This window comes from Prinia subflava, chromosome 15 (genome assembly GCF_021018805.1).
Source record: "Prinia subflava isolate CZ2003 ecotype Zambia chromosome 15, Cam_Psub_1.2, whole genome shotgun sequence".
In the NCBI taxonomy this organism is placed as follows: Eukaryota; Metazoa; Chordata; class Aves; order Passeriformes; family Cisticolidae; genus Prinia; species Prinia subflava.
In genome coordinates, this window is record NC_086261.1 from 73,551 (window position 1) to 101,265 (window position 27,715).

Genomic DNA, 27,715 nt, shown 5'->3' on the forward strand with positions numbered 1-27,715 from the left:
ACTCTTTCCTTGGTAATTGACTTTGTGTTGAGCTCAGGCTTTACTCAAAAGCAGAGTATTAGTGCTATTCAGCTCAGAGAAATGTAAGCATTTCCTTTTTCTCTGCACTCCTTTCCTGAAGGCATTGCCCTGGAATAAGTTTAGATAAAGGAGAAGTACCAGCAGATACCACAAGAGATCAAACATTTATTTAATCATAAAAGTCCAGCAGATAAAACTATATACAATAATCCATGCATACTGCGCAATTCACAAACATTTAAAACCTGTTTAAAACACAGTCTGCACAACATTTGGACAGCAGGGCAGAGTTTCATTCAGTGAGGGACATAGTCATGTTTATATTTTGGATGCTGCTTGTAGCCCACTCTCTCCCCAGCAATAAGGCTCTGGATCACCCACTCTTGCGAGACAACAGGCAGCCGTAAAGCTTCTGCACACTTCAAGACACCAGCTGGGCAGGAAAAATCAGTCACCACCACATCATAAACACCCAAAGCAATATCTGTACAGGAGTAAAGACAGGCATCTGTCAGGCGAAGAAAGAAAATTCTGCTCTGCAACAGAACATCATAGAAGCATGGAATGCTAAATTATTTGAGAGGGACCTTAAAGCTCATCTCATTCCACCTCCTGCCAAGAACGGGGACACTTTTCACTGGACCAGGTTGCTTCAAGCCCCATCCAACCTGGCAGATGAGTGTGTTTCACCACTATGAATCACTCTTACATCTTCTCATTCCTAAGCAGTGAATTCTCATTGTAAAAGTTAAGACACACCTACAGCAACCCTGCATCTCATAAGAAAATATTCCTTTTAGTCCAGATAAAAATTAGGAGAAAAGCAGTAGCCAACAGTACAGGCAGGACCGTGAGTCCTGACCTGAGGCTGTGAGTGCTAGGGCCTACATCACATACGGAGAGGGAGAGACACCCAAGTTCAGAAGGACAAGGAATGCACAATTTGAGAGACCAATAGAAGGTCCAGGAGCAACCCTTGCCTATTTCCCTTTCCACATAGGCTGGAAGCTGATGGCTTGTGCTCTGAGTTGCTGCAGCATCTGCTCTGCAAGACAGGTCTAGATGTACTCTATATACAGATTACATTTGAGTAGCAAGCGTCTGCCCTTTGCCTTCCCTTCTGCTTACAGACAACCTTGTAAATCATCCCACATAGTTTTAAGCCATACTAAAGACCACAGTGGCATAGGATTCTCTGAGAAACTGGCCAGTGAGTACCTTTATTGTGAGCACTTGAGTAATGCTGTTTAACAGACGCTGCTCCCCCTGTCATGAGAATTTCAGACCACAGATCCAGGAAGTTTTCTTGCTGGTCTGACACCAGGAGAACCTTCAGGTTATGGAATGGGTTTTCTCGTGGATGCCTGTAGTGTAAAGAGAAACACAGACTAGTAAGAATATCCACTAGTCTAATCACCTGATTTGCTCCTTTATATGTATTTTGAATATCTTGCATACAATGACCCACTCTCTTACCACCCTTCCTGAAGTAGTTGGAGTAACTATCCTTTGTTTATAGAGAGTAACACAGAGTTAGACAGTGTTGGTGGGGTGCGCACAGCAGCCTATATCCAAACTTAAGCTAAACTCTTCCCTAATCCTGAACCACCTTTTTTGTGCGCATCCAGCCACTTTGACAGGGCTAACCAGGAAGATATCAGTCTCCTGCCCAAAAGCCTATAGCTATCTACAAATTTGTGTCTGCCCCTCAGCTTGCCTAAGGAGTCTGACCACCTCTGTCATTGCAGAACAGACTTACTGGATTAGACTCCATAGAAAATGCAGAAGCTAGCTTCAAAACGTATCAAGGGAAAAGGAAATTAACATAGTATTGCTCTCCTTTATCCATTTCTGAGAAATTAGCCGAGGGTGTGGGAAGCCTTGTCTGAATTGTGTCTTCCTCATGAGAAGACTGACACCTTCCTTACTTCCAAGGAGACTCTGTTTTTTGTGCATATGGCACCCAAATGTACCTTAGCATTAGAGGTCATTGTAAATCCAAGGAAAGAGATGAAAGTGCTGTTCCTATATGGAAGGGAAAGTAGGGAGCAGTAGTCAGGTTGCCTTCAGAATTTGACAGGTCTCTCCAAGAAGTCTGTGGACTAACCAGGTCATGGTTATTTGGCACTCACCACTCTAGCAATTTTTGCTCCTGGAGGCTATATCCAGCTGGCAAAAGGTAATTCCGATAATTTTGAAGCTGGTTAGCATGACAGCTATCATGGACCCAGACATGAGACACACAAGGGATCCCTCTGGCAAGGCACAGCAAGTATTTCCGAGTCCGACAATGCTGATCAGCGATTAAAAGACACTGGTATGCCGCATTACACTTCAGGGGAGAAAAGAAGGCATGTAACCAGGAGAGCTTGCAAAATGCTTGCAAAACCCCCCCAAAATTATCCTGCTATTAAACAGTTTAAAGAAGAAAACAACTGAAACCCTGATTTTCACAGCTATATTATGTGAAAGGTGTAATTAGATAAAGGTAGTACTGATTTCAGAATCCGTTTAACTATATCCTGTTCCAAGCTCTGCAGTTTGCAGGCAAAAACTCTTCCTAGTAGTTTTTGTATCATAGCTTCTTCCAGTTCAGACAAAAGAGATAATTTACCTTTTAGCCTGAGATTCAGTAAGTCACTAGACAAGACTGCTTCCTCAAGCAAGATGTTCCAAAAACCCTTTACCCGCTTCACTTAAAAAAAAATAAATAAAAAAAAAGTGCCACACTAAATTACAGTAGTTGTCCAAGTAGATCTGGTAAATGAAGAGCTCTACCTCTAAGTGTTCCATGGCACACACCTGTGGTGGAACAACATCTGCAGTACTTCACCCAATCCCAGGTTCTACAGTATACCAAAACCACCAGACATGCTGAAGCAGATCCAGCCAAGGACCACTAAGAGGCCTGGGCATTGGAGCACCTGATATACCAGAAGAGTCTGAGAGAGCTGAGCTTGTTAAAGAGCAAAAAGGGAAGTCTTGGGTGATCTTTTTAATACTTATTCATGACTGATACGAGGGTATAAAAAGATGCAGCCAGACTCCTCTCAGCATTATCTACTCAAAGGACAAGAAGCAACAGTTACAAACAAAAACACAAGAAATTTTTTTTTTTTTTCCTAATTGGATCAAGCTGCCTGGAGAGGTTCTGGTGTTTCCATCCTTGACTATACTCAAAACACAACTGGACAAGGACCTAAGCGATCTGCTCTATTTGAACCCGCTTTCAGCACAGCTGTTGGACAACATAAACTACAAAAATTCCTTCTAATCTCAACTATCTGTGACTGTTGCTCCAGATTAGTAAGTGAACCCTTACCTGGGTTTCATTGAAGTCTTCCAGAATATAGCCAGCTCCTGCTCGCAGCTGTTGTGCTATGTAATGTTTATCATACGGAGTCATCTCTAAAAAATCTACAGCAGAAAGTTCAATTTTTAACTATAATCTATCTGTTTATGTTCCTACACCTCAGTCTACAAAACCCTCATCCATTCCAGTAAGGGATCCCAGCCATTCTCCCAAGAATATCTAGAGAAAATCATTGAAAGAGTTAAAAAAAAAATAAAAGGGGGCAGCAAAAAGGGCAGTACACAACTAGCCAGGTGAGCACTTTGTCACCTTGACTGCATGAAATGTGATACCAGCAAAGGCTAACTGGAACAATCCATACATGCTTTCAAGTCCTATGCTTGCCAGCACTATCCCTTATTTCTCAAAACCTTCCTTCTAATATTATACTATTCTGACACTGCTAATCTCACTGATTTTCACACCTTTCTTAGCTTGCTGAACAGGCCTATGATCATCACTGAGGTTTGTCACATCTTAGGCTGCAAGTTGGCTAAGTCAGAGACTGTCTCTTAGGTCCTTTCTGTAAAGGATTGAAGAGCAAAAGGGTAAACAAGTATGCACACAAATGTCTGATCAGACCGTATCCAGCATTTTTCCTAAAGACACAGCATTTCACTTGAAAATGCAATGGGTAAGATTTGCCTTCTTTACCTTCTTCCTCCTCGCTGCTCCCAGTGGGACCATCTGATGGTTTCTGGTGATTGATCAATTTGTCACTTGGTGTTGCCATGGTGAGAAGAAAGGCATAGCCCAAAAAGAGGGTCTTATTGTGGGGCAAGGGTCCATGATCGCCCTCCAGTAGTGGGGGATCTGCAGCATCTACACCTTCAGAGGTGCTTACAAACTCTCCACTTCTCTCAGCCCCTGTAGAGACAAAGGAACACCATAAGTCTTCAAAGATCTGTCTTACCTGGGGAATCTGTTCAACTCAGATATTTTAATGCAGGAGACAGAGAGGCAGGACTGGGCTAGCGTTATGCTAGGCTAGGTAGGGATCTTTTATTCTTTTGGTTGCAAAGAATCTTCAAATCAAAACATGAAGGACTAATGGGACAAGTTTGCAAGCCTTATCAACATCCTGAAACAACACTGACTGCTGTGAGGGGTCCCTGTAACAGCTTTCAGGACTGACTAAACAGATAAGAGAGACACAAATCACACCATTAAAGTCAAAACACTTCTGAAAGGCGGAATGGAAAAGATGGCAAGTAAATACTCAGACTATGCTAAAAATATTTCTGGCTGGTGAATGCATCCAGGGAGAATCAGTCTCAAACCATGCAGAACAAAAAAAAAGCAATCTCATCTATTTTTTAGTTATGGACAGTGGAAAGATCAATTACAGAAAAAGCAGTGAGGAAAAAACTAGATGAATGCAAGTTCTCACCAGGCTTTATCATTGCTGACTTGCGGCCACGTTTAGCTGGGGATCGTTCATCTTCAGAAGCAATAAGTTTCCTTTTCCCAGACAGTGAGACTGGTGGGACACGTGGACTCTCCTGCCCTTTACGAGTGGGAGTTGTGCTGCTGCTGGAAGTGCTAGGAGAACCAAGGTTACTGCGTCGCTTCCTCTTCCCCTCCACCAGATTATCTGCAGTATAGTATGCAGAGATTAGTCATGGGCTGTCACCAAAGTCCACAAGCTTTCACCCTACCTATCTGTACAGAAGTGGCTGAACTCAATAGTACCTAGAAGATACATGTCATCACCCTCTGACAGAGGAAAGCAAGAAAAAAATATGTCTTTCTTCTCAAGCCCTGTTTTCCTCTCAGTACTGCTGGACTTTGTATCAAAGCAGCCATCCACCAAGTGTATGTAAGTACAGCAAGCATCACTATCCTTGAAGCAGACCACTTTCCCCAAGTCAGTCAATACCACTAAGTCTCTGATACCAAATAATAAAAGGATCTCAAAGAACTCATTCTAAAGTACTGAAAGCATCACTGAATACCCAGAATCATTTAAACACTGGCAGTTCTGATCACATACTAGAGTTACCTCAAAGGCACAAGACACAGAACAGCAGTCAGCAGCTCCTTTCCTTACCAAGACTGATGTCAGCTGCTTTGGTCAGGGGGGTGACAGGTTCATAAGGACCTAGCCCAAACTGCTCCCGGAGCTTATTTCCTTGTTCCAGAGACAGGATAACAGCCTTTCGTTTGTACCACTTCCTCTGGCCTTCCTTTTCAATGCAGTAGTATAGTTCTCCAGACTCCTTCCGGTGTCCCTTCACCACACCTGACAAGACAGCAAGCAAGAGCTGTTAGGCAACCATATCCAGGCTTCTCATCCTCCTGGAACAAGCACCCATTTCCCCCTACAATCAGCAGCTCAGAAAACCAAGGATGAAACTCAAGCACTGCTTTTACCTGCACTGAAGTACTCATCCTCAGAGAGTGCGGTCACCTCTGTCTCCAGTGGGATAGGATCACAGAGCAAAATATCTTTTCCTAGCACATCACACTCATATCCATCATCAAAGAGCAGCTTGTACTTTCCAGCTCCAACATCTCGGGTAATCGTCCCAGAATAAAAGTACCCATTTGAGGACCACTTTGCTACAACCCTGAGGCCCACAAAGCTGCTCCCAGTGGATGAGCCTGCACAGTCCGAAGGACGAGTCACCACTTGTAATGGGATTTCTGGAGAGTCACTGCGACGTAAGGCAGAGAAGCCAGAAGTGTCAGATTTCTCTCCTCCATCTGGCAGGCGAACTGAACGAGTAAATGATTTCTCCTCAGGTGATGCTGTAGTTGAGAGATCCTCCATACCTGGCAGTCCAGCCAAATCTCTGTAGAAAAAAGCAATCTCAGATATGGGAGGAAAAAAAACCAGACAAAACGCATTCCCAAAAGGATCTGAAAAAAACATTACTAAGTATAAAAGACTTGGGTGAGGTCCTTCCAGCTGTTACATGATATCACTAAAAACTAACTTCTGAAATACTCAGCACTCATTTTCCTCTAGGACACTAAGACAGAAGTTCCCCATTTTCTTTCTTGCAATAAATTAAAATTACAGTCTTCTTTTTCCAGAGTACCTTGCTCCTGTTGTTCGAGATGGTGGGCGTCCTCTTCTTCCTCGTCCACGAACTGTCACAGGTGCCCTGCCAGCATGACGAGGGCCAGGCGTAGAGTCCTCCTCTTCCTCACAAGGCAGTGCTCCTGTCTGGCTAATTCTGAGTGGTGATGCAGGCTGCCCAGCTCCTTTCCTAGGGCTAGAGAATATATGAGTTAACTGTTTTGAGAAGACAAGCCAGCTTACTAGGATCCTCCATTTTCTTGATCATCCCACAGTTTGCCTCTTTGCTGCTAAAATTCAAAGCAGTAGCTCACAAGGAAACAAGCCCTTCCTTTAGGAAGAACAGATGCAAAAGCAAATACTACCTCGTTATTTCTGTTCATCAAGACAGATCGTTCTCAGAAAATCTTTGATTTAGGTCTACCCTGCTTCACACTCACAAGCCAGATGCTCATTTCTGAAAAACATCTCTTCCTCTTTTCCCAAGACTCTGCACTTACCTCAGTTTTCCTAAGGTGCCTCTGCCAATGGGTAAAGCAAATTCACCAGTTTCTGTTCCACACACTTTCCGTTTGACAGCTCCAGTTCCTCGCCCTGAGCTGCTGCTGCTGTGCATGGCAGAGTGACCACTGCTTCCTCCACTGGATGTACGGTGAAGACTTGAGGCCTTAGATGAGAGGGAGCTGACATCACCAAGGTCCCCTGAGGTCAGCGATGAGCCCCCCGCAGTTCTAGAAGAGGACATGTCTGTCTCACATTCCTGGCACTCCACTACAGGCTCCTCAGATTCCTTAAAAGAGACAATAGAGGTTTGTCTAAGATGATGCATGTGCTAGATGCTTTACAACCAGCAGTCCATGTGCAGTCCAAAGTGCAGACAAGCTGAGACCACATTCATGAAGCTGATGACAGCCACGCATACTTTAGTCTGGGCTAATCCATGGTAGACAGTGCATCTCTCACTACAGGCTTGCAGCTGCTCTGTATCAAGAGGTCACACTAAGAACAGTCAGCAGTTTTGAGGAATACATTCAGTGCAGGTAGCACAGGGCTGCAAGTGCGAGCTGCATGTTGAGCTCTGGGGGGCAAGGGCTCAAGGCAAAAAGCTGTAGGACCTGGACACTTGGAGGCACAGCAGGAACAGAAGACTCCCAGACTTTCCCATACATTTCCAGTTTAGACTGTAAGGGTGTAAACTCCCCAAGGAGGGACCTTCGTCCGAGGTCCCTCCTTGGAGGCGCCAGCTCAAGCTGTTATTTTGTTATTTAGTTATTGCAACAAGATTAAATTATTTTAAGGCTCCAGATGTCTGAGACTCTGCCATGGGAAACCTGGGGTCCAGACGGTGAGGAAACCTGATCTGACTGTGTGAGTGTGGGGTTTGTAGGGCATCCATCGGCTCACTGGAGCTGTCCACTGTGAAGGGACCTCGGTCCCAGCTCAGGTGGTGCCATTGTGACTGCCAGAGTGGCTCCTGGATGGTTGGACAGGGAAGTTTCCAAAGCAACAAGGCAGAGCTTGGCTTGGTATCCAAGTGGTCTGGCTTTGAATAATTCTAGAGTGTGAGACTGCAACAAATACATGAGACATTAAGAGTCTTTTGTTGCTTGTAATCTAAGATCAGTTTCAGACAGCTTGTCATCTGGAGTTCATGGATATAAAAACATGCATCTACAAAATAGTGATATCAAGCGTTATAAAGTAGATAAAGTGGAAATGGTTATATGATTGTGTTTACACAAACTACGTAAGCATATTTCAGGACATTTAATTCCCCATTTTTATGTTACAATAAGGAATTTCATATGTAGTATCAGTTGTAAAAGTATTGAACTAGTTTATCCTTTTGTATCATTACTCACTGTCACTACACAGCACAAGACTCTCAGGTTATTTTACCTTTATAGACTAACAGTCATATTTTATTGCTAGCAGGCTGATGTGATTACCGTGCCCATCAAATCAGCATTTCTCAGCTATCTTTTGTGATTCTCTAAAGACTTTCCAATTAATTAATGTACATATTACAAGTACATACATACACTACACAAGTGTACTAATAAAAGGCTGGTTTGTTCCTCAGTTTTAAGTTGATTTTTGAAGACCTCTTACAGAGTCTGGTACAAGACTCAAAAGACTGTGGTTAAAAATGACATTGAACTGCAAAACTATAGGGTAAACTATCTTACATAGTTCAATTTTACAGGCAGAAGTGATTTTTGCTTACTAATCAAGTTTCTGCTCATTCTGAAATATCTCTATTCTGCCAAAACTTCAAGACTTTTAAAATAATTGGATGCACATAGTTAAGTCTTTTGTTGAGTTCTTTGGGACTCAAATGTGTCTTTGGAACACATGGCATGAAATATACCAGCATTAAAACCACAGCTTTTGCCATTCACTAAATGGCCTGCAAGTTCGCTCATGAAGAAAGCCTTGTCTTCACAGCACACAGATTTGTTCATTCAACTTGTTTTCTACAGCCATAACATTCTCATTTTAACTACTTCTATTTTTCAGCCACTATCTTATTCTATTTAACCATGAAAACTTAGAGGAACTTACCTCAACTACCTTTCTTTCCACCTCTTCACCATTGACGTAGTAAACATCTGTTATAACACGCGTAACAACAGTGCGCACTTCTCGAACGGTTCGCATGTGGCGATGCTGCACTCGGCCCTTGGGTGGGTGAAGAAAGTTAAATTCCTCCTCTCCCTGCAATAAAGACGATACAGTAAAAACAAAACAGACCACAACAAAAAGCAAACTATTTCTGAATAGGGCTACATCTGCAGTACAGTTGCTTCATACCATGTTAAAGTACAGGAGTAGGGAACCTTCAAGCATTTTGTTACAAATTAATGCAACAACACAAGAGACCCTAAACAAAGAACTGAACCCATTTTACTGACAAGTAGAGGAAGGGAAATCACAGCAGCCCAAGGAGGAAACAGAAAACTTGTTTTGCGTGGCTTCCAATACTCGTTGATTGAGTAGACTCTCAGACATATCACATCAGACTTGCACTGTCTTTTTATGGCCCTGTTAATCTCTTAATTAATGTCAAATCAGGCTTAGTAAAAAATAATTTTTCTAGTCTTTCTGTTGATAAAAAAATATATAAACTGTAACAGCCAAGCAGTAGGGGTTTTTGAGTCTGCAGTACTTTCCAAAATACTAATTTGAAGTTATCCATCTTGTTAGAATGTTTCTCTGGAGGAGTTCTCCCTTCATGTGTTTATCCATGGTCATCAGATGGAATGAGAGAACAAGCCATCAGAAGTTGGTTGATGCAAAACAGAAACATCAAACCCTTCACTCAAAATTTCATGCAACTCCTATCTCCAGCCAACAAAAAGTGAAAATATTTTTACAGTGTTAACTATATGTGCACCCAAAAAAACCCCAATCCCAAACAAAAACAATTAACCAACCAATCAAAACTTGTCACATTTTTCCAGAAAATATATAGGGAGACATTTACTTCCCAGATTTATGCTGCCCAGTGAGTATTGCTACCTTGGCAGTTGATTCAGGACAGCTTGTGAATGAACATTTTAAAGTGGTCCTTGGTATTTTTTCAACAGAGAATCAACTGTTAATGAATTTACTGGCTGAAGGGATACTTTACTGTCCTAAAGCAGTTAAGTACAGGCAGCCCTCATCCCACCTGACTGTGCAAAGAGTCCACATCATCTCCAGAGGTGTTGACAAGCTTTTCCCCACTCTTGTCGGTTTGAATATTCACATCTTGTTGCCCAGGTCTTTGCCCAGACATACTGGTTCCCATTTCCACCTGTCTACAGATTTCTTCTGTTTGTGTTGCTGTTGTGGCAGTTGCTGGGGTAAAAAGACAGTCTGCTGTAGTTTGGATCCCTTTATTCTTGATGTTTTCCCACCTCTCTTGAGTTTGACCAATTTTAACAGCCTTACTTTGTTTTCTCTGCATTCTTCTCCCATCTTCTGCCTGAGTGCTTACAACATCAGTCTCCATAGATTCTCCATCCTCTGCACCAGAAGATTGTTGATAGCAGTCCTGCTGCATCCTCTGAGGAATTAGGATCTGCCCATAACTGTCACCTGCCTTCTGTTGCTGGTACTGCCAATCACTGGGATTTGCATGTAATTCAGTATCTTCTTGTGTGCCAGGAAAAACGAACAGATCCCCCCTGCAAACCAGTTACACAGAGATCAAAACTACTGATTAAGAAAAGAAGACAACCAATATGCTGCCACTCAAGTGAAACCAGTTTTTAAAAAAAACACCTTGGCAGTCACTCAATTGCTTCACACAATTGCACAGAACTCAGAGAGTTCAAATAATAAAAAAAGCTTTCAACACTTCTCAAGTGATACACAGAGTAGTAAAACGTATGGCTGACACTGTACATAACTAAATGCTTTCTGAAATACAAAATTTCTTGCTATACTCCACACATTAGGCACCAACTATGCAACTTTCCAGAACCATCCCATCTTGAAGTTACTTCAGGCTGCTCCAGTGGTTGATTGGCTTGAAACTGATAATCACATGTCGCAAGACGACACAGAAGCAAAAACACAAATGCTGTCTAATGTTTTCATTAGAATTTGTCTCCTCTGCCATAAGTACTGCCTCTGCCAGATACTATATGGACACTATACTGAGCCCAACTAGAAGTATCAATTTGGCTTCCCTGTACTTGAGGATTTTGAGGAGTGACTGTCTTCCCTTCTGGCTATGCCTCACCCAGTGCTGGAAATCCCTATTCGTTATGGTCTTTAACGTAACTGTTGAAACTTAGTTCACTCTTTCTACCTAGACCAAGATCTCACTGTCCCATCTAAAGATAGAATGGAAAACACTGAATAAACAGATTTCTACTTCTAGTTCCCCATGCAGCATCCTCGTCACTGTAACATATGCAGCTGTACAGTCATTGGAAGGGGAACAATAGCAGCAGCAACAACAAATAAACAAAACTGGTGAGAAGATCTTAGAAGAAGAGACAGAAAAAGTACTTAAACAGCCTCAAACATGATCTCAATTTTCTCAAACCCAAGACTTCACTGAAGTATATCAGTCTTCTGGAATCACATGGCTGCTCAGTCAAAAGGTAAGCCTAATAACCATGTGAGACACAAACGTACAGATTTAGTATACTTACCCCATTGTCCCCAACCTTGTAAGTCACCCAAAGAAAATGGCTTAGTGCAATTTCTTTGATGTAGAAAACACACATATGGATATAAATCCAACCAGGACTGGCAGGCAAAGACTGTGAGGAGTTACCTAAATGGAGAAGTGGAAAGACCATGACCTCTGGCCTCATCCTCTCGACGAACTTCACAGACACGACTAAACACAGATGAAGCTTTCTGGGAGCTAGCAGTGCAGATATAAAACAAACAAACAAACAAAAATGCATCAGGAAGTGAGAAAAACCCTCATACAGCAAAACAAGAATTCTCTAGATCCTTGTGAGAACAACAAAGAGAATTGAGTTTGTTGACCTACACAGCCACAGAATGAGTCAGATGATCTCTCTCAATGGTAAGAAAGAAGCTGCAATTGCACAAGCATGTCTGTAATTTCTGCAGACACCCTAAATAGCAATGGAACAATTCTGGAAAACACTGTGTGGAAAACTGCAGCACCATCAGGAGTTTCAGCATCTACTGCTTCTGGTGCCCACCAGGAGACACAGACCCTTTATGGCTTACTTCTCAGGAATTTCATGAGACCGAAAAAATACTGGGAATGACAGTCATAAAGCAGACCCTGAGAGTTCCTGTTCATCCCATACCTACAATGGTAACCCATCCTCAAACAGTGAGAAATGACTATCACTCATCCTCAGCACTGAGGCATTATTACCATCTAGGAAGCAAGCCTGTAAAAAGGGATACTGAGTTTATTCCTAAGTTTTCTCACTACTTCAAACCACTACACTTCACTCAAGTGACTACAGATCACTGTCTTCCTACTTAGATTCCTGTTAGTACTTACAAACATTACTTCCTGCAAGCTAAATCAAGCAATGCTAGACATTGAATGTGAGGTTAGATAGATACACACAAATCAAAAGACCATTTAATATTTTGGTCAATATGTTAACCTGTGATTTCTGTATATCCATAAATTGTTCATGTTTCTATCAGTTTTATACCAAAAAGACAATTCTCTTTCAGAACTTCTCAGAGATTCTTTGCAGAAAATTGCACCATGAAAGAAAGCAGAAACCCAAATATTTGAAATTTAAGAGATGGATAAGGCAGACTTGCATTCTGGACTATACAAGACATGAATTTCTAACTTTGACAACAATCAGACAGAGGCAAAATGCTGACATTAGTAGGTACCACAGAGCCCATAGTGAACAAACAAGTGGGGTTCCCACTTTGCCTATGTAATTAAAACCTGCTGCAAGATCTAAGGAGTTAATGTCATATCTGCTACTAAAATGTTACTTGCTTCTGAGTCTCCTAATTTTTTTTCCCTGTGGCTGATAATGTGTGGAAAAAGGACCTATCCAGACCTTTGTATGAACTCTGCCCAGCACGAAGCCCAGTTACCTGGCAGCAGCCTCAGCAGCAGCAGAGGATCCATCTTTCCTGTCACTGGCTGCAGGCTCTGAAACAGGAAGGAAGGAAGGATGATTTGGCATCATCCAAAATGACTCTCCTGACCTTTCCCAGCTCCATACATTCAGTGAAGAGAGGCTGAGTAACACTGGACAAGGGGTGCCCAGGCTTCTCTGTCCAACTTCTCAGAACAGACCTAAGTTTCTACATGTTTTAGACTATTAGACTGAATGCCACTGTTCTGATTAAAATCCTGCTGAACGTTTTTTGTCCAGATTATGGACCAGTCCAGAGGAAGCAACAAAGATGATGACAGGACTGGAGAATCCCTCCTACAGAGACAGGCTGAGAAAGCTGGGCTTGTTCAGCCTGGAGAAGAGAATGCTCCAGAGACTGTGGCCTTTCAGTACTTAAAAGGGGGCTTATTGAAAAAAAAATAAAAGGGAGAGAGACTTTTTCTATGGCCAGATAGTAATAGGACAAAGGGAAACAGTTTTAAATTAAAAGACAAGAGACTTAGATTAGATGTTAGAAGGAAATTCTTCCCTGTGAGGGTGGTGATGCACTTTCACGTGCTGCCTGGAGAAGCAATGGCTGCTTCAACTCTGGAAGCGTCCAAGGCCAGGCTGGATGGGGATTGGAACAACCTGGCCTAGTGGAAGGGGTCCCTGCCCATGGCAGGGGGTGTTGGGATTAGATGATCTCTAAGGTCCCTTCCAACCCAAACTACTCTATGATTATATTTTCTTTTATACATGTATATGTATTTTTCCCTCCCAACACAATCAAACTTCACTTCCTGTCCTGTGTACCATTGCCACTACACATCAAAATTTGTAGTCTGCTGGAAACATCTTTCCTCACAACAGAGGCCTCTCTTCTTACTTCATCCTTGCTTAGAGCATTGCAGAAACAGAGAAACAAATTTAAGTGACACTGCCCAAAAAGAAAAATGAGAAAAATTACAGGGACTCAGAGACTATCTTGGAGGATGCCACAGAGAGGTTTGAGTTAGGGCTGAGATCCAGGAGGACCTATACACTTCAGGTTTCATACTCTTACTTTCCAGGCTGAATGGCAAGGACTCCTCGCTCCCATCATTCACAGGGGTAACAGGGTTCATTCGCAGAGAAAGTTTTGCATCTGACTCAGGAACAACACCAGACTCTCCTTTCTCACACACTTCTGACACATCTGCTGATACCACTGCACTTTCCACAGTGACATTGTTGGTCCCCATTGTGCCCTCTGCTGTAACATCACTGGTTGCTATAGTGCTGTCTGGGCAAGTATCATCCACTGAAAAAATATAAACAAAAACAAGAAACAAGAAGTAGCTACCGTCATTCACATTGCGGGGGTTGAGGTCCTAGTTTTGGTTTGAAGGCACTTCACCGCATGAATTATCAGTAATACTGCAGTAGTGGAAATTCCTTTCAAGAGATATGAAGCAAGAAAATTCTGTAGCACAGGTATTACCCTCCATTTGTGACAGAATAATTTACTACTACCCAAGCAGAACAGATTTCTATTCATCTAGCACCTGCAGGGTCCTGTTTTGTGAACCTAGCAGAGAAAGTCCTGATAAAAGATGATGAATCCTGGAAGCAATCTTCTTGAAGTCTAAGCTCTTTTGCTGGTCAGAAGGCTCTTTTACATTCTTTAATGGAGTTGTATGCAGGACCACAGTAAGTGCAAGGAAGACATGCTCCACCCTCCACCCAAGGAGCAAACGCCTTTGCCAGAGACTGAGAAAACACAACAAGGAAATTGTGGGGAAGGGATAAGCCCTCCCCATAGAATGGGAATGTTGCAACATTTTTTGCCAAGGTAGGTTTGAGTTATCCTATTAGATCCTGCTAAGATCTAATCAAAAGCTTCTAAGCTTTCATTCCACAACAGAGCCATTTGGTTCAAACTCACCAATTGGTGTGCTGTGTCTCCTGCATCCCATTTTGAGATGGCCAGTAAGAGGTGGTGTTATGCTAGTTAAGGACTGAATGACATCACCCTCCTTCGGCAAAGCAAAATGCAATAGGGTTCCTAAAAGACACAGAGCACCAGAATTAGTAATTTCAAGGGTCTACTTTAGTTCAAATATCAAAAGCACAGGTTCACTGTGCCATGGAAATATGGAAAACCATAACACCGGTGTTGTACAAAACCCCCCTGAACAGCTACTCTAACTGATATTCCTCACATTTTATGTGGAAAACCTCTCTCAGTGAAAATCTGGACTGTGGTCAACTTGATGCAGCTGTTCCCAGGTGCCAAATAAAAGGGAGACTAAATATCCTGACACGAACAGGACTTTTACAGAATTCAGCTTTGCTTCAGAGATGCTCAGGATTTTCCACAGAAAAGGGAGATGAGGTCAAAAACAGAACTGAAGGTTAGGACAGAAATGAATCGGCAGAGCTACATGTTGCCTGAATTGATAACCAAAAACTTACATGGAATGATGGCTGAGGTGAGCTATCCCATCAGGGAAACCATGCCTTGATGGATTTACTATGTGCAGGTGTTGCAGGATTTAAGAAATAAAATAAATCAAAAACCTAAGAAAATGCTTTTTCCTTCTGCTTCATCCCATGCATTTATTTGCAAACTTTCAATATCATAGAAAAGTAATTTGCATAATCCTGTCATAGAAAAATGCCCAATCAGCAAACAATTAAGTATCATCTGTTTGAAAACTCTGAAAACCACTACTTCTCTGGCTATCACAAGCTTTGTGACATGGTCCAGCAACTGCAACATCCTGAAGACCAACCCAAGAACTTCAGTGTATTTTTGCAGTGGGTAGGTAACTTCTAGCACAATGGTACTCATGCATTGGAAGGCAAACCACCCCTCCTCATGAACAGCTTATGAATGTCTCTTATATCATGGCCTAGAGCATGTCTCCATTTAAAAAATGTTTTATTTAAAAACTGAAGCAACTCCACTGAATATTGATTGATCTAGCTACCACAATCTCTTCTAACCTATAAATCCACATCTGCCAGGCTTTGTTAGGGTAACAAATGATCAAAAGAATTTATGAAATGATCACCCAGCGCAGGTGATGACCAACGGCATAATCTAATTACTGCACCAAGGGATACCATGAGAGAGAATACCAACAAGCTTTCACAAGAACTGAAAAAAATGTGAACGCCTCACCTCTAAGTTGAAATGCTTTAATTCACATTACTGTCTCAACTGTTCTATCAATGAAAACAGTTAATCAAAAGTAATAAACTTTTCTTATGTTCCTAAGACCATCAACCTGCTACAGATTTATGTCCATTTGGAATTGAATATGGCAAGGGATGTCAAAGACAAGAAGGGTTTCTTCCAGAACATCAGTGGCAAAAGGAAATTAAGGAAAATGTGGGTTCACTGCTGAATGTGGTGGGTGCCATGGTGATGAAGAATACAGAGAAGGTGGAGTTACTGAATACCTGCTTTGCTTTGGTCTTTACTAGTAAGGCCAGTAACCAAGATCCCGGAGGCAAGAAAGTATAGAGATAGAAAGGCTTCCCCTTGGACGAGGATCAAGTTAGAGATCATTTAAACAAATCTGACACCCACAAATATTTGGGCCCTGATAGGATGCACCCATGAGTGCTATGGGAGCTGACAGATGTTACTGCTATGCCATGCTCCCTTATCTTCGAAAGGTCATGGAGTACAGGAGAGATGCCTGAGGACAGAAAGAAAGTCAGTGTCACTCCAGTCTTTGAAAAGGCAAGAAGGAGGACTCTGTGAACTACAGGCCACCATTACACCTCCGTCCATGGAATGATGGAACAACTCATCATGGTTGTCATCAGTAAGCACATAGAGGAGAAGGTTATCAGGAGTAGTCAGCACAGATTGACTGAGGAGCAATCACGCTTGACCAATCAGTTTGCCTTCAGTGATGGAATGACTGCCTGGGTAGATAAGAAGAGAGCAGTGCATGGTGTCTACACCGCCTTCAAGAAGATTTCTGACATTGTGTCCTGAAACATCCACATGGGTAAGCCCAGGAAATGTGGTTTGGATGAATGGACAGCAAGGCCAGTTGAGCACTGACCGAATGACAGAGCTCAGAGGGCTGTGATCAGTGGTGCAGAACCTAGTTGGACGCCTGTAGCTAGTGATGTCCTCAGGGGTCACTGCAGGGTCCAGCCTCAACTTACTCATCAGTGACCTGGATGAAGGAAGAGTGTAGCCCTGGCAAGCCCTCACCCAAAGTTTACGCTTACTGATTTATGCTTCATAATTTGTTGATAATGGATTAGACTCCTAAAATATTTATTATGAAAATAATTATTATGATAACAAAGCTGCTTTAAGAGTAGTGGGATGCTCTACAGCTCCTCATACCTTAAGGACTGAGTGATGGTAAGAGAGCAAATACCACTCTACATACTTTTTCACCATGCTTCATGAGTCTGAAGGCAATTAGGTAGAATATCTCAAAAGCCTGAACTCTCCTAACATCGATCAGCCCTTTAGTGTAATACAAATGCGTAAAACACAAACAAGCATTAATTTTTGAATTAATTCTCTTTAAACAATGCATTGCAGATCTCTTTCAAAAGTAAACTCAGTCAACTGTGATATGTTTAAATTGCATTTAGATTTGTCTAAGAAAAAAACCAAAACATTTTGAGTACAGTATGAGAGGCAAAATATTATCTGAAGTCAAACACAATTTTGTTTATGCTTTATTAAAAAGGAAGTTTTGGATTATGAATATTGTGAAAGAACATACTGAAGTGGAACCTGACATTTAACCTTATGTAACTGCAGCTATTTATCTTTATCATCATTTCAGCAGTGTACTGCCAAACCTGTTGTTGTATTTAATAAAACACATATTGTTCTTAAGTTTGAAGACCAGTACTGTTCTCCTGACTATGCCAAATTGTCTTAAAAAACATGCAGTCCCAAATGCCGTGGACTTGTTCACAGGGAAATTCATCTTAGATCACAAAATGCAATGGAGTCAGAATACCTGTGAACTTCCTGACCAATATTTTGACTAGATCCCCTCAAAGCATTATTTTCTGTATACTAAAGCTATTTTCTCTTCTTTCAGTTGAAGGAAATTAAAAATATTGTAGCAAATGCTTCACTATTCAACTTATAAATAACATTTGAGGTCCTACAGTTTTTCCTTTTTCCTAACATAAACATAGACTTCATAGAGGGGGAAATACATATTCTGACACTAAAATCATTCTTCATTCATTCTCATTTAAGGACTAGAGAACTGTGTTTAAAAATGAAGCCAGCTAAGAGGTGAAAGTTCCACAAAACAAGTGTAGTATCCCACATCTTGTACAATGACACACAGCATGTTAAATTATTTCAACGCATCATGACAATACCTGCTGAGCCACAGCTTGCGTGCAAGTGAAAAGCCATTCTACTTTAAAAAAATCTCAGGAAAAACTTGCTAGATTAGTTTCTAGCTCAAAATTGTTCTCTAAACCCCCACAAAGAAAATTCTCCTCTGAGAAGGAAGAAAAGGAAAAAGAAAATAATGAGACCTACAAGAGGGAAAGTACTGACTTCCACACACCCTATTCCTTTCAAGGACCCTGCAATTGTTGCTTCTTGAGTGGGGGAGAAGTCACAAAAATCCCTGAACATTGCCAAGGTCACAACACTTTAAGTTCTTCAAGCTGCCCTGCGTTCCTATCATAAAGTTGTGAGAGTCACGAATTAAACCACAGGGGAAAACAGCAAAGTCATGTTCACTTTCTGCATATAACACAGTAAGGTGTAGTGCTGCTCTTAAGAGAGACTGCTTAACTTGCATCCCATAGCAGTGCTCCCTGAAAACAGATTGTATGCAGCTGTCCTTGACATTATTCAAAATATACACCTTAACTATTAACCTTAATATACACCTGAACTATTAACCAAAATTCGCTTACCACTGGAAGGACTGGGGAATTCAGAAGTTGCCTTCTCCTGTGGCTGCATTTGCTCTTCTTGCTCCAGATTCCTTGTAGTAACAGTATCCTCCATATTCTTTGGCACCTGATTCTTGCGCTGAACCGCTCCTGTTTCAATCTTTCTCTCTTGAAGTGAAGGCTGATTGCTTATTACCATTATCTGTCCCAATTCTGAGCAATCAGGATGGTTTTTGCCACACCATGCCATTTCTGATTGGACATCACTCTTCAACTTTGGATGCATATTGTGCTGCCCCGGTAACTCCCCTACAGAAGGCTTAGCTAAAACTTCATTAAGCTTTGCCATGTTTTCTGCAACAGCCTTAAAAGACAGCTTATCCATGTTCTTTGCCTCCCCAGTATCAAGAGTACAACCTTTCGAAGCTTCTTTTCCCTGACTTTGTGGTCCGATCTTTTCTAATTCCTGGGCTATATTTTTGCTATTTTTACAAGAATCATTCACTTCTGAACCTTCATAACACTGTCCTTCCCTTTCAAGAATAAACCTATGAGTAAGTGTTATATTAACAAGAGACCTATCTTCTTTTATTTGCTTCTCTTTTACTTGCAGTTTTTCTTCTTGTTCTTCACACTGAGTCTCAGGAACTGCCTCAGGCTTGGAAGTCTCTCGAGCATATGATAAAATCTCAGGCAGACCAGACTGATCTGCAGCAGCCTGACTTCCAGAAATATACTCGATCTCCTCATGAACTGTGGGGGCTAATGGCCCATCTCCTGCAACACCTGCACTAACAAATTGTCCTACAGGCATTCCTGTAGTATCTACATCCTGCTTTTTTGCCTTTTCACAGTTTTCAGAGGGTGCCTGATCATCTGCATTCACTTTTATTTTACCATTCTCCACAAAACAGAGTCTTGAGTCTGAGGCCTTGCATTCAGAAATCCTCTCTACCTGTGCAGTCTCATTGTCTTGGCCTGTGTTCAGAGAGCCTGAACTGATGTCTGTATTTGTGAGCTGGCTACATGCACTTGCAGAAAGCATCAGTTTACAGGACTCAGGAGGCTGTGACACGATGTCAACTGTAGGCATCTTTGACAAAGTTTCTGTGGATCCAGAAAGATCTCCTGGTAAACATAAAGGGGTTAAAGCAGCAGTTTTTTCTTCTCCTTCATGCTTCCTTTCTGGACTCTGAGTTGGAACAAAGATATCCTAAAATGAAAAATGTGGGACATGGAGTATTAGGGCACCCCAAGTAGGATTGTTTGTTTATTATTCCTAAAAAATTACACTGGATTATGGATCAGAGCAAGTTTAGCACAAAACTACAGATTGAAAAACAACTAATGAAAACAAACAAACATCCAAAACTTTTTTTCCCCACACATTTATATGACCTGTTTTTGCTGAGAAAAATTATCACCACATATTACTATTTAGTACATCTGTAGCAAAGTCAGACACAATCCTTTATCTTTCACAACCAAATCACAAAACACAGGGCAAATACGGCAAATTAGTAGCTATTTTTACTCGAACAACCAAAGGCTCTGGAAAGATTCTCTGTGATAGCTATTATATTATCACAAATGCTAGTTTCAGCTAAGGAGAAGCACTGCTTCGTCTACTGAAGTTTCTAGCAAGTTCATGACATTCATAATATTAAGTTATAAACCCACAAACTGTCTGTTAAATCCTTTTGAACAGTTATCATTTCCAGAATCAAAATGCACAAAGGAAACAACAGCTAGCAAGAATAAGCAACTTGAAAAATGCAGTAAATTAATTCTAGCCTTGTAGAAGAATAAAAATGCTTTATTATGGAACAGCTTCCCTTTCTCCACGAAAAATGACGTTAAGGTCTTGCCTGATAAAAAACTACTTTATGATGCAGTTTGAGATGCAAGGATGCCCAGTTCAGCATAAGAAGGCAGCATAGTCTAAGACAACAGCTTCTGTTCTGTAACTCACTATGCCTTCGTAAGTTGTTCGCATTTTCTCTGCAGAAAAAACTGCCACATAGTACAACTAATATATAACTGTGACTGGTGGGAACAGGGAGGTTCATGAGAACCAGCTTAGCAGGGAAGCTCAACAGAAAAGAACAGAAATTGACTCAAACACATCTTCTGCATCAGCCATATAAAAACCTCAGAAAAGCTATATACATGAACTCTTACATGAGAGAACTGTGGTTGTGATGGTATAGGTAAAGATCCAGGAAAGAAGGTTGGGGCACTCTGGGACACTGGAGTTGAGGCCTGTGGCTGAACAAGAGGTCTTGGAGGGATACAAGGGAGGGCCATCTCCTCCAGCATGTCTCCTCTCTGCTTTTGCATCAGTTCTCTTCCTTGGGCAGGGATAGATATATCCATCTGTTCATCTGGTTTGAAAGAGCAGAAAAGGTATTAGCACTAAATTCTTGTGTTATACCTAAGTTTCCAACATTCTATTAGAAGATTTGTCTTCAGTGGTGTATTCAACTTTTTAAAATCTTGTCTCCAGGGGCATTCTTGTTGTAGGGAAAAAAAAAAAAGATCAACAAAACATCTGTATTCTTACTTTCAAAAGGAGAAGCAAGTGTTTTGCTACAAATTCATATGATTGTTTTGCTACAGGTCTAGAACTACAATTAGAAAAAAAGTGTCTAAAATTTATAAAAAAGAATTTTTCTGAGGTATTTCTTTTCTTTTTTCTATCTTTATTAAAATGCAACTAAATTCAGACCCCAGCTAGCAAAATATCTGTTCTAACAGTATTTCACATTCTGGGACAGGAATCTCTCAGAAAGGAATATTTGATTTTGTATCATACTAAAAGCCTGCATGGATGGATATCTTATCCCTTATGATAAATGTGTGCTTAGAGAAAATATTTAGCTACCAACGTATTACATCAAATAATTTCTCTTTAGGCATCACAATTTAGGATACACACTTGGAACATGAAAGGTTTTACAAATACTGCAGAAGGTGTCCACATTAAGGTAAAATAACTTAAATGATGTAATTCTTATCTGTCTGTCCTATTGCTTGAACAGTATAGACTTAATACAGGTTTCTGCCTGTAGCAAAAGAATGGCTTGTCCCTAAAGAAAGAAGATAATTGCCAGCAGAAATCTGTATGCCATACAAAGCATTTTCCATCTTTCAAGGGAAGGGGCACTAGTAAACAGTACTACTACAGTAGTACTACTACAACAGTACTACTTTTATTATGATATTAAGATGATGATGATGATGATAGCTATGCAGGAAGCATAGCTATCATAATAAAAGTAGTACTTACTATTACTATTACTAATAGTAAGTAGTACTTACAATTCTCTATCAATAGCAGATAGAGAATATAGAGAATCATAAACAACAGAGCCACAAGTACAGATCTCCCTTCATCTACCCCTTTACTGTTCTCAGTCCTGCTTTACTTTTTAAACATAGTTTTAACAGACTTTGAAAAGCCTGCAAACTCTGACTAAACCAGTGCACAGAAACACGACCACACACAGTGTGCAGAAAAATGTTACCTTTTATTTGCTTCTGTTCAGTAGGACTGCTGGGAACAAGGGCATTGGGTCCAAAGGAAACAGGAGGAGGAATAACTAGGCCTGAAGAGACACTGCAGACAAAAAGGAAATATGGAAATGACAACCACACCTCACTAAAAAATGTATCAAATTCTCCTCCTATCAAGCTCCAGCTTGTCACAATACAACTCTTCCCATGAAAGACGAGTGTCAGGTGTTCACTAGTAAGAGATTAGCAACAGTCAGGGATCACATGGCCACCATTAGTTCATTTCATTGCAAAATAAGGCCATGCTCCTCTCATAGTGCAAAATTAAAACACTGTTTTCTTAAAATCAAGCACAAGTCCTTGAATAATGAAGAGAGTAGGGGGAATGCACTACTGCAATGAAGTTATTGAAAAGAGTTTGGGGATTTTCTGCTTACATGGAATGACCCTCCTGTACATGGAATGCCTGTCCAGAGAGCTGCAGGACTTGCAGACTGCGGGCAGGGGTGCATGCCAGAGAACTTCCCTCTTCCAACCTGGTTATTGCACAGCCACTCCTTGCAGTAGCTTTGAATAAAAGGAAATAAAAACAGAAATATGGTCAAAAATTAGTGATCAGGAAATTCTGAGGAATTAAACTCATGCTATTGCACAGCTCCTTCTCAGATAGGCAATGACAAGCTGATTTTCAGAGCTGGTGAAGGACTGCACATGACAGTTCAGTATGTGAAACATGAACACAAAATAGTTCAGATGAAAAACAAAAATTTGAACAGATTTTAGACTGTACAAGTCTTCCTACCTGGGAATTAAAAAAAATCCCCAATGGCTCCAATATCGGCACACCTGATCCAGCACTAGAATGCAAATATAGGCAAGGTTCTTGGAAGAAAAGACACCTTGCACTGACCACTGACTCAGTATGAAGAGAAGGCTGTTCTTGAGTCTTCTGGATACAGAAGGTTCATTCACAAGATCAGACCAGAATAGACACCAGTGGGGAAAGTTTGCCTACACTACTTATCCACATTGGTGTGTCTTTACAAAGGCTGAGCATTATTAGTTTCAGAAGAGGGTGAAAGTTGGGGTTTGGTTTTGCTCTTCAACAGGCACAGAAAGAAAGGAAATTAAATGTATTTAACAAGCCAGTAACTGTTCTAACATGAAGTGACATTTAGACATTATTCCATACTATAGTGAATGAGGCTCTGGTCTTTCATTTCCACAGTGTTCACAACTGTAGCAGAAATTACATGAAGAGTGCTCACAGCGCTCTACGCCCTAAAACACTACATGTCTATAAAGACCAAGTAGGTATGACGTCTATGACTGTCTCTGGGATGGACATTTTGGTTCTGCTTGTCTATTGTTACCTGTTGCATGATTCTCGGGAAACATCTCTTCCTGAGTTGACAAGATATCTGACTCCTCGTGACCAGAACCAAGGGATTCCTCAGTTTTACTGTCATCACTGACAGGCATTTTACTTCTGGTATGCTCTTCTGCTTCCTGCAGAGTTCTGGATATGCATGAGAGTGTCTTTGACCTAAGAAATTCAAAATATAAAGTAAGATGACAACATTGTTAAGAAAATCTATCAGTAACAGATACAAAGTATTCCCTTATGTATAACACAGGAAAAAAAAAAGGAGAAAAGAAGGAAGACAAACTTCTCTTGACAAAGTAATATTTTTATCCTTGATAAGTTATACTTTCAGAATTTTTTTTACGTTTTCTACTGATCTAAGTGACATTTAAATGGAATGGATATTGTTCTGCTGACTTCTACTCAATGAAGATTCTAGGAATTTCATTTCACTTCTTTAATGTTACTATTATACAATAATATGAGCTAAATATTATATAAATTTTATGCCAGATAGAATAAATAGTATTCAACAAACTGAAGTTTCTCCCTTAAAAACAGTTAAAACCATAAAGCTTACAATAGCAAATACTCAAAAGCATCCTGGAATAGCCACCACTTAGCCTCCAGATTTCTCCTGTGCAGCCAAAGCCCATGCTACAATGATTAAGTTATTTCAAGATAATTTCTGTGACTTAAAATGAACTATCACTTCCAGTATATACCAGTCATATCATTTTAGGAAAATTACTGGCGTATTTTATTACACAGTAAACTTGCCCTTAAAAACAAACCTATTGATGTCTTTGTGTTTAGGAGTTTGACATCACATCTTTTCTCATCAAGAAATGCTGAGAGCACTCCTTAGTCAGCACTGCTGCAGAAAAGGTCTCAACAGTACATATCTCTCCTTTTACCTTTCTCTTTTGCCTTGAACCCTCTCCCACATCTAAAAATCTAGTAAAAAAGACACAAATCAGCTTTCAGAATGTCCAGAAAAGACCTACAGAGAAGACAGACTGTTTTACCCTTCAGACTTCTCTGCCTGGCTTTCCAAAGCAGTATGTGCTTCTGTGCTGGAGTCAGTTTCTGTGTTGTCCCCACAAAGTTCTAGGGAGAGATAAAAGAAAAAAAGTTGTTACTTATGTCACCTGGATTAACACACAAATAAGAAAATGCAAGTCTGTAATTTACACAAATACCAAGGCAAGCCTTATATGGAAAAAAATTAATTTTGAATTATCTATGATAACAAGAAAAAAAAAAAAAGACAGGATGAGGTTTTTACCAGGGAGGGAATTCAGTATCAGATTGTCTAAATATTCTGAAAACAGATTAGGAAAGAGAAATCAAAGAATCAATGATAGCACTTGGACGGGTACAAGAAACAAATGAATCAGCCCAAAAGAAAGAAGAAAGAGAGGATAAAATTCTTTGCAACTACCAGTGAGCTGTGAACTCATTTTTGAAAACTACTAATACTGTATTGCCCATCAAAAAACCATAACATTTATAATTTAAAGAAGCCAGATAGAATCTACATAGCAGCAAGAAGTCCATGATCATTTTCACTTACCATATCTAGACTTGTTCTTCACAAGTCTGGAAGAAAGGACAGCAGGTCCAGAGTGAAGCTGATGCCTAGCATCTCCCTCACTGGGCGTGAAGTCACTCTCAAAGTCCTGGCTCTGCGACAGCTCTAGAACTCCAAACTGGAGCTGTGACATGCCTGTATCTAACACCAAACATCCATTACAAACATAAAAAAAAAAAAAAAAAAAAAAAAAAAAAAAAAAAAATATTCAAGAGCCATCGATCACTTTTACAAGGGCAAAAGATATACCCTTCTAACATGCAAAGTATTTAGGCTATTGCTGAAACACTGAATAAACTAACTGATCTGATCTCACCTGTACTAATTAAAATATGGTAACAGAACAGGGACAGCGGCCATTAACTCAGAAATCTGTATTAATCAGCAAGGGCTTATGTAATGCCATTAGGAACTGCAGCAGACTTCCATTCCATGAAGAGAAAATAATCTTGATAATACACAGCCTGCATCTGAAAATCCTCTGATGACAACGACCATTATGCCAGTTCATAATAAGGCGCCATTTCGTAATGATCACAATGCATCCCTGCCACTTCTAAACCACCTTCAGTCTTAAAGATCAATTCTAATAATAAATCAACCATTTAATTTTTTTTAACACCAAAACACACACATCAACTTCCAGAAAAGGATGCCAATTTCTGACCTATTACTACCGGCACAATTACCCCTGGAGAGACAAGTGAGTCAGCTCAACTAAAAAACTGCACAGACGGTCGATCTGATTCAAAACCCAAAAAACTGACCTGAAATGGGGAAGTTACCTTCTACACACGGCGAAGAAGCACAGTCCTCAACATCACCTTCATTTCGTTCCCCGGCCTTTCCAAGGGCACTGCAACAGAGAGACTCGCTAGCGTCGCGCAGGGGCTCCTGGCAAGGCCGCCTTCCCGCGGCTTGTGTTCCGAGGGGTCACTTGGCACCCACCAGGCGCTCCAAGCCCTCCGCACCGCACGTCCTGGCCGGGTCCGAGCACGGCCGCTACAGCACCGAGCTCGCCTTCTCGGCCTGTCCTCAGCACGAGAGCGATTTCGGCAGGCCGGAGAGGCGGCGGCCGAGAGCCTCTGGATGGCGGCTCCCGCGGCCCGGCCCACCTCACGTACCTGCTCTCCCCGTCGGGCGGCGGAGACTCCTCCGCGACGCAACCCCGCGGTCCAGAGGCGCTCGGACGGGCCGGGCTCTCCATGGGCTCTGCAAGCACAGCGCTGTGAGCGCGATCGCGGTACCCAGACCCGCCGTGACCCCGCGCTCCGCCCTTACCTGCGAGTCGCTCCAGCGGCGCCCGGCTGCCGGCAGGACCGCAGACGATGTCCTGCAAGACAGAGGCGGGGGCCGCGTCAGACCCGGGCCAGGCCGGGCAAGGCCGGGTGGTGCTGCCACCACGCCGGGCGCTCACCAGCACGGGACTCGGGCTCCGCCGGGCCGGCAGCCGGCGGGCCAGCACGCCGAGCCAAGCCCGTTCCGCGTCCGCCTCCGCGCCCTGGGGCTGCGAGTCCTCCACGATGAGGAGGGGCGTGTCCTGCGGCGAGAAGCCAGGGTCCAGCTGGCTGCTGCCGCCGCGCTCCATGCAGGACGCCACAGGCTGCGAGCCCGGCCGGGCCCTACGCCGCCCGCGCGTCGCCCAACCCAGCCGCACTTCCCGCCGCCGCCATCTTGCCGCGCGCCGATTGGCGCGCGCGACCCGTCCGCCCCGCGCTGTTACCGGGGAGACGGCGGGGGGGGGGGCACCGGCACCGGGACCCGGCGGGATGGGCCCGACACCGCCCCGGAGCGGGAACGGCTGCGGGCTCGGAGCTGCGCCGCCCGCTCGCCCTGGCCGCGAGAGCTCAGGAGAGACAAAGAGCCTCGCGTCTTTCGTCCGCGGAGCTCGCTCGAGAGCGAATGCAGCGACCTAGCACACATGGCGGGCCAGGGGGCGGCGGAGGTCCGCACCGGGCGCAGAGTTCGGGCCGGGAAGTGTCCGGGCGGTGCCCTCCCGATCCCCTTTTCATCAGAGGTCCAAAACAGCCTCGTGCTCGGGCTCCGGCACGGACCGAGCACCGCGTACCCCGAACAGCCACCATCGGGTACGTCCTGTCTTGGATATCACAGGAGAGTGACATCCGATTAATTTCCCTGTGTTTATATAACTAAACGATTATCGAAGAAGCCTTGCGCTTAATTGTGACAGTATTGTTGTCTTTCCAGCATTCACCTTCTTGCTTAAAAAATAGTGTTTGAATAGCCTAATTTAAATCTACTTTTGCAAGTTCTCTTTTTTATTTCTGCGCCTCTCTGTATTTTATAGATGAGAATTCTGTATATTTTATTTAAAAATCTTTTGTAGAACCAAAACCACAGAATGTGAAAAAATGGT

At 42.1% G+C, this 27,715-nt stretch overlaps 1 protein-coding gene across 6 annotated transcripts; it reads right to left on the reverse strand.

The window, feature by feature from the left end:
* Window positions 1–166: 166 nt before the first annotated feature.
* On the reverse strand, window positions 167–27,065 carry TP53BP1 (tumor protein p53 binding protein 1). 6 transcript variants are annotated; one of them, XM_063412209.1, is made up of 27 exons: window positions 26,756–27,065; window positions 26,620–26,671; window positions 26,463–26,550; window positions 26,124–26,194; window positions 25,321–25,479; window positions 24,773–24,854; window positions 23,752–23,924; window positions 22,816–22,945; window positions 22,390–22,481; window positions 21,044–21,246; window positions 18,884–20,075; window positions 14,889–15,008; window positions 14,028–14,264; window positions 12,957–13,014; window positions 11,674–11,766; window positions 10,072–10,570; window positions 8,964–9,116; window positions 6,899–7,188; window positions 6,418–6,594; window positions 5,747–6,168; window positions 5,424–5,615; window positions 4,764–4,967; window positions 4,028–4,240; window positions 3,344–3,438; window positions 2,154–2,353; window positions 1,240–1,385; window positions 167–505 (listed from the first exon to the last, which is right to left on the reverse strand). In XM_063412209.1, the coding sequence occupies exons 1-27, from the start codon at window positions 26,924–26,926 to the stop codon at window positions 318–320; spliced, it is 5,700 nt and encodes a 1,899-aa protein (XP_063268279.1). In that variant the 5' UTR covers window positions 26,927–27,065; the 3' UTR covers window positions 167–317. The 6 variants fall into 6 exon arrangements, with proteins under 6 accessions (XP_063268279.1, XP_063268277.1, XP_063268275.1 ...); XM_063412207.1 differs by having other exon boundaries at window positions 14,022–14,264; XM_063412205.1 differs by having other exon boundaries at window positions 14,022–14,264; window positions 26,106–26,194.
* Window positions 27,066–27,715: the final 650 nt, after the last annotated feature.

Bases quoted from the DNA above. Each gene is read 5' to 3' on its own strand.
- TP53BP1 (XM_063412203.1), bottom strand. From the start codon at position 26,926: ATGGAGCGCGGCGGCAGCAGCCAGCTGGACCCTGGCTTCTCGCCGCAG. The intron at 24,855-25,320 runs GTAAGTGAAAAT...ATCTCTCCCTAG, and splicing joins GAAGAACAAGTCTAGATATG to AACTTTGTGGGGACAACACA. The intron at 20,076-21,043 runs GTAAGAGTTCAT...TTTTCATTTTAG, and splicing joins CACAACCACAGTTCTCTCAT to GATATCTTTGTTCCAACTCA.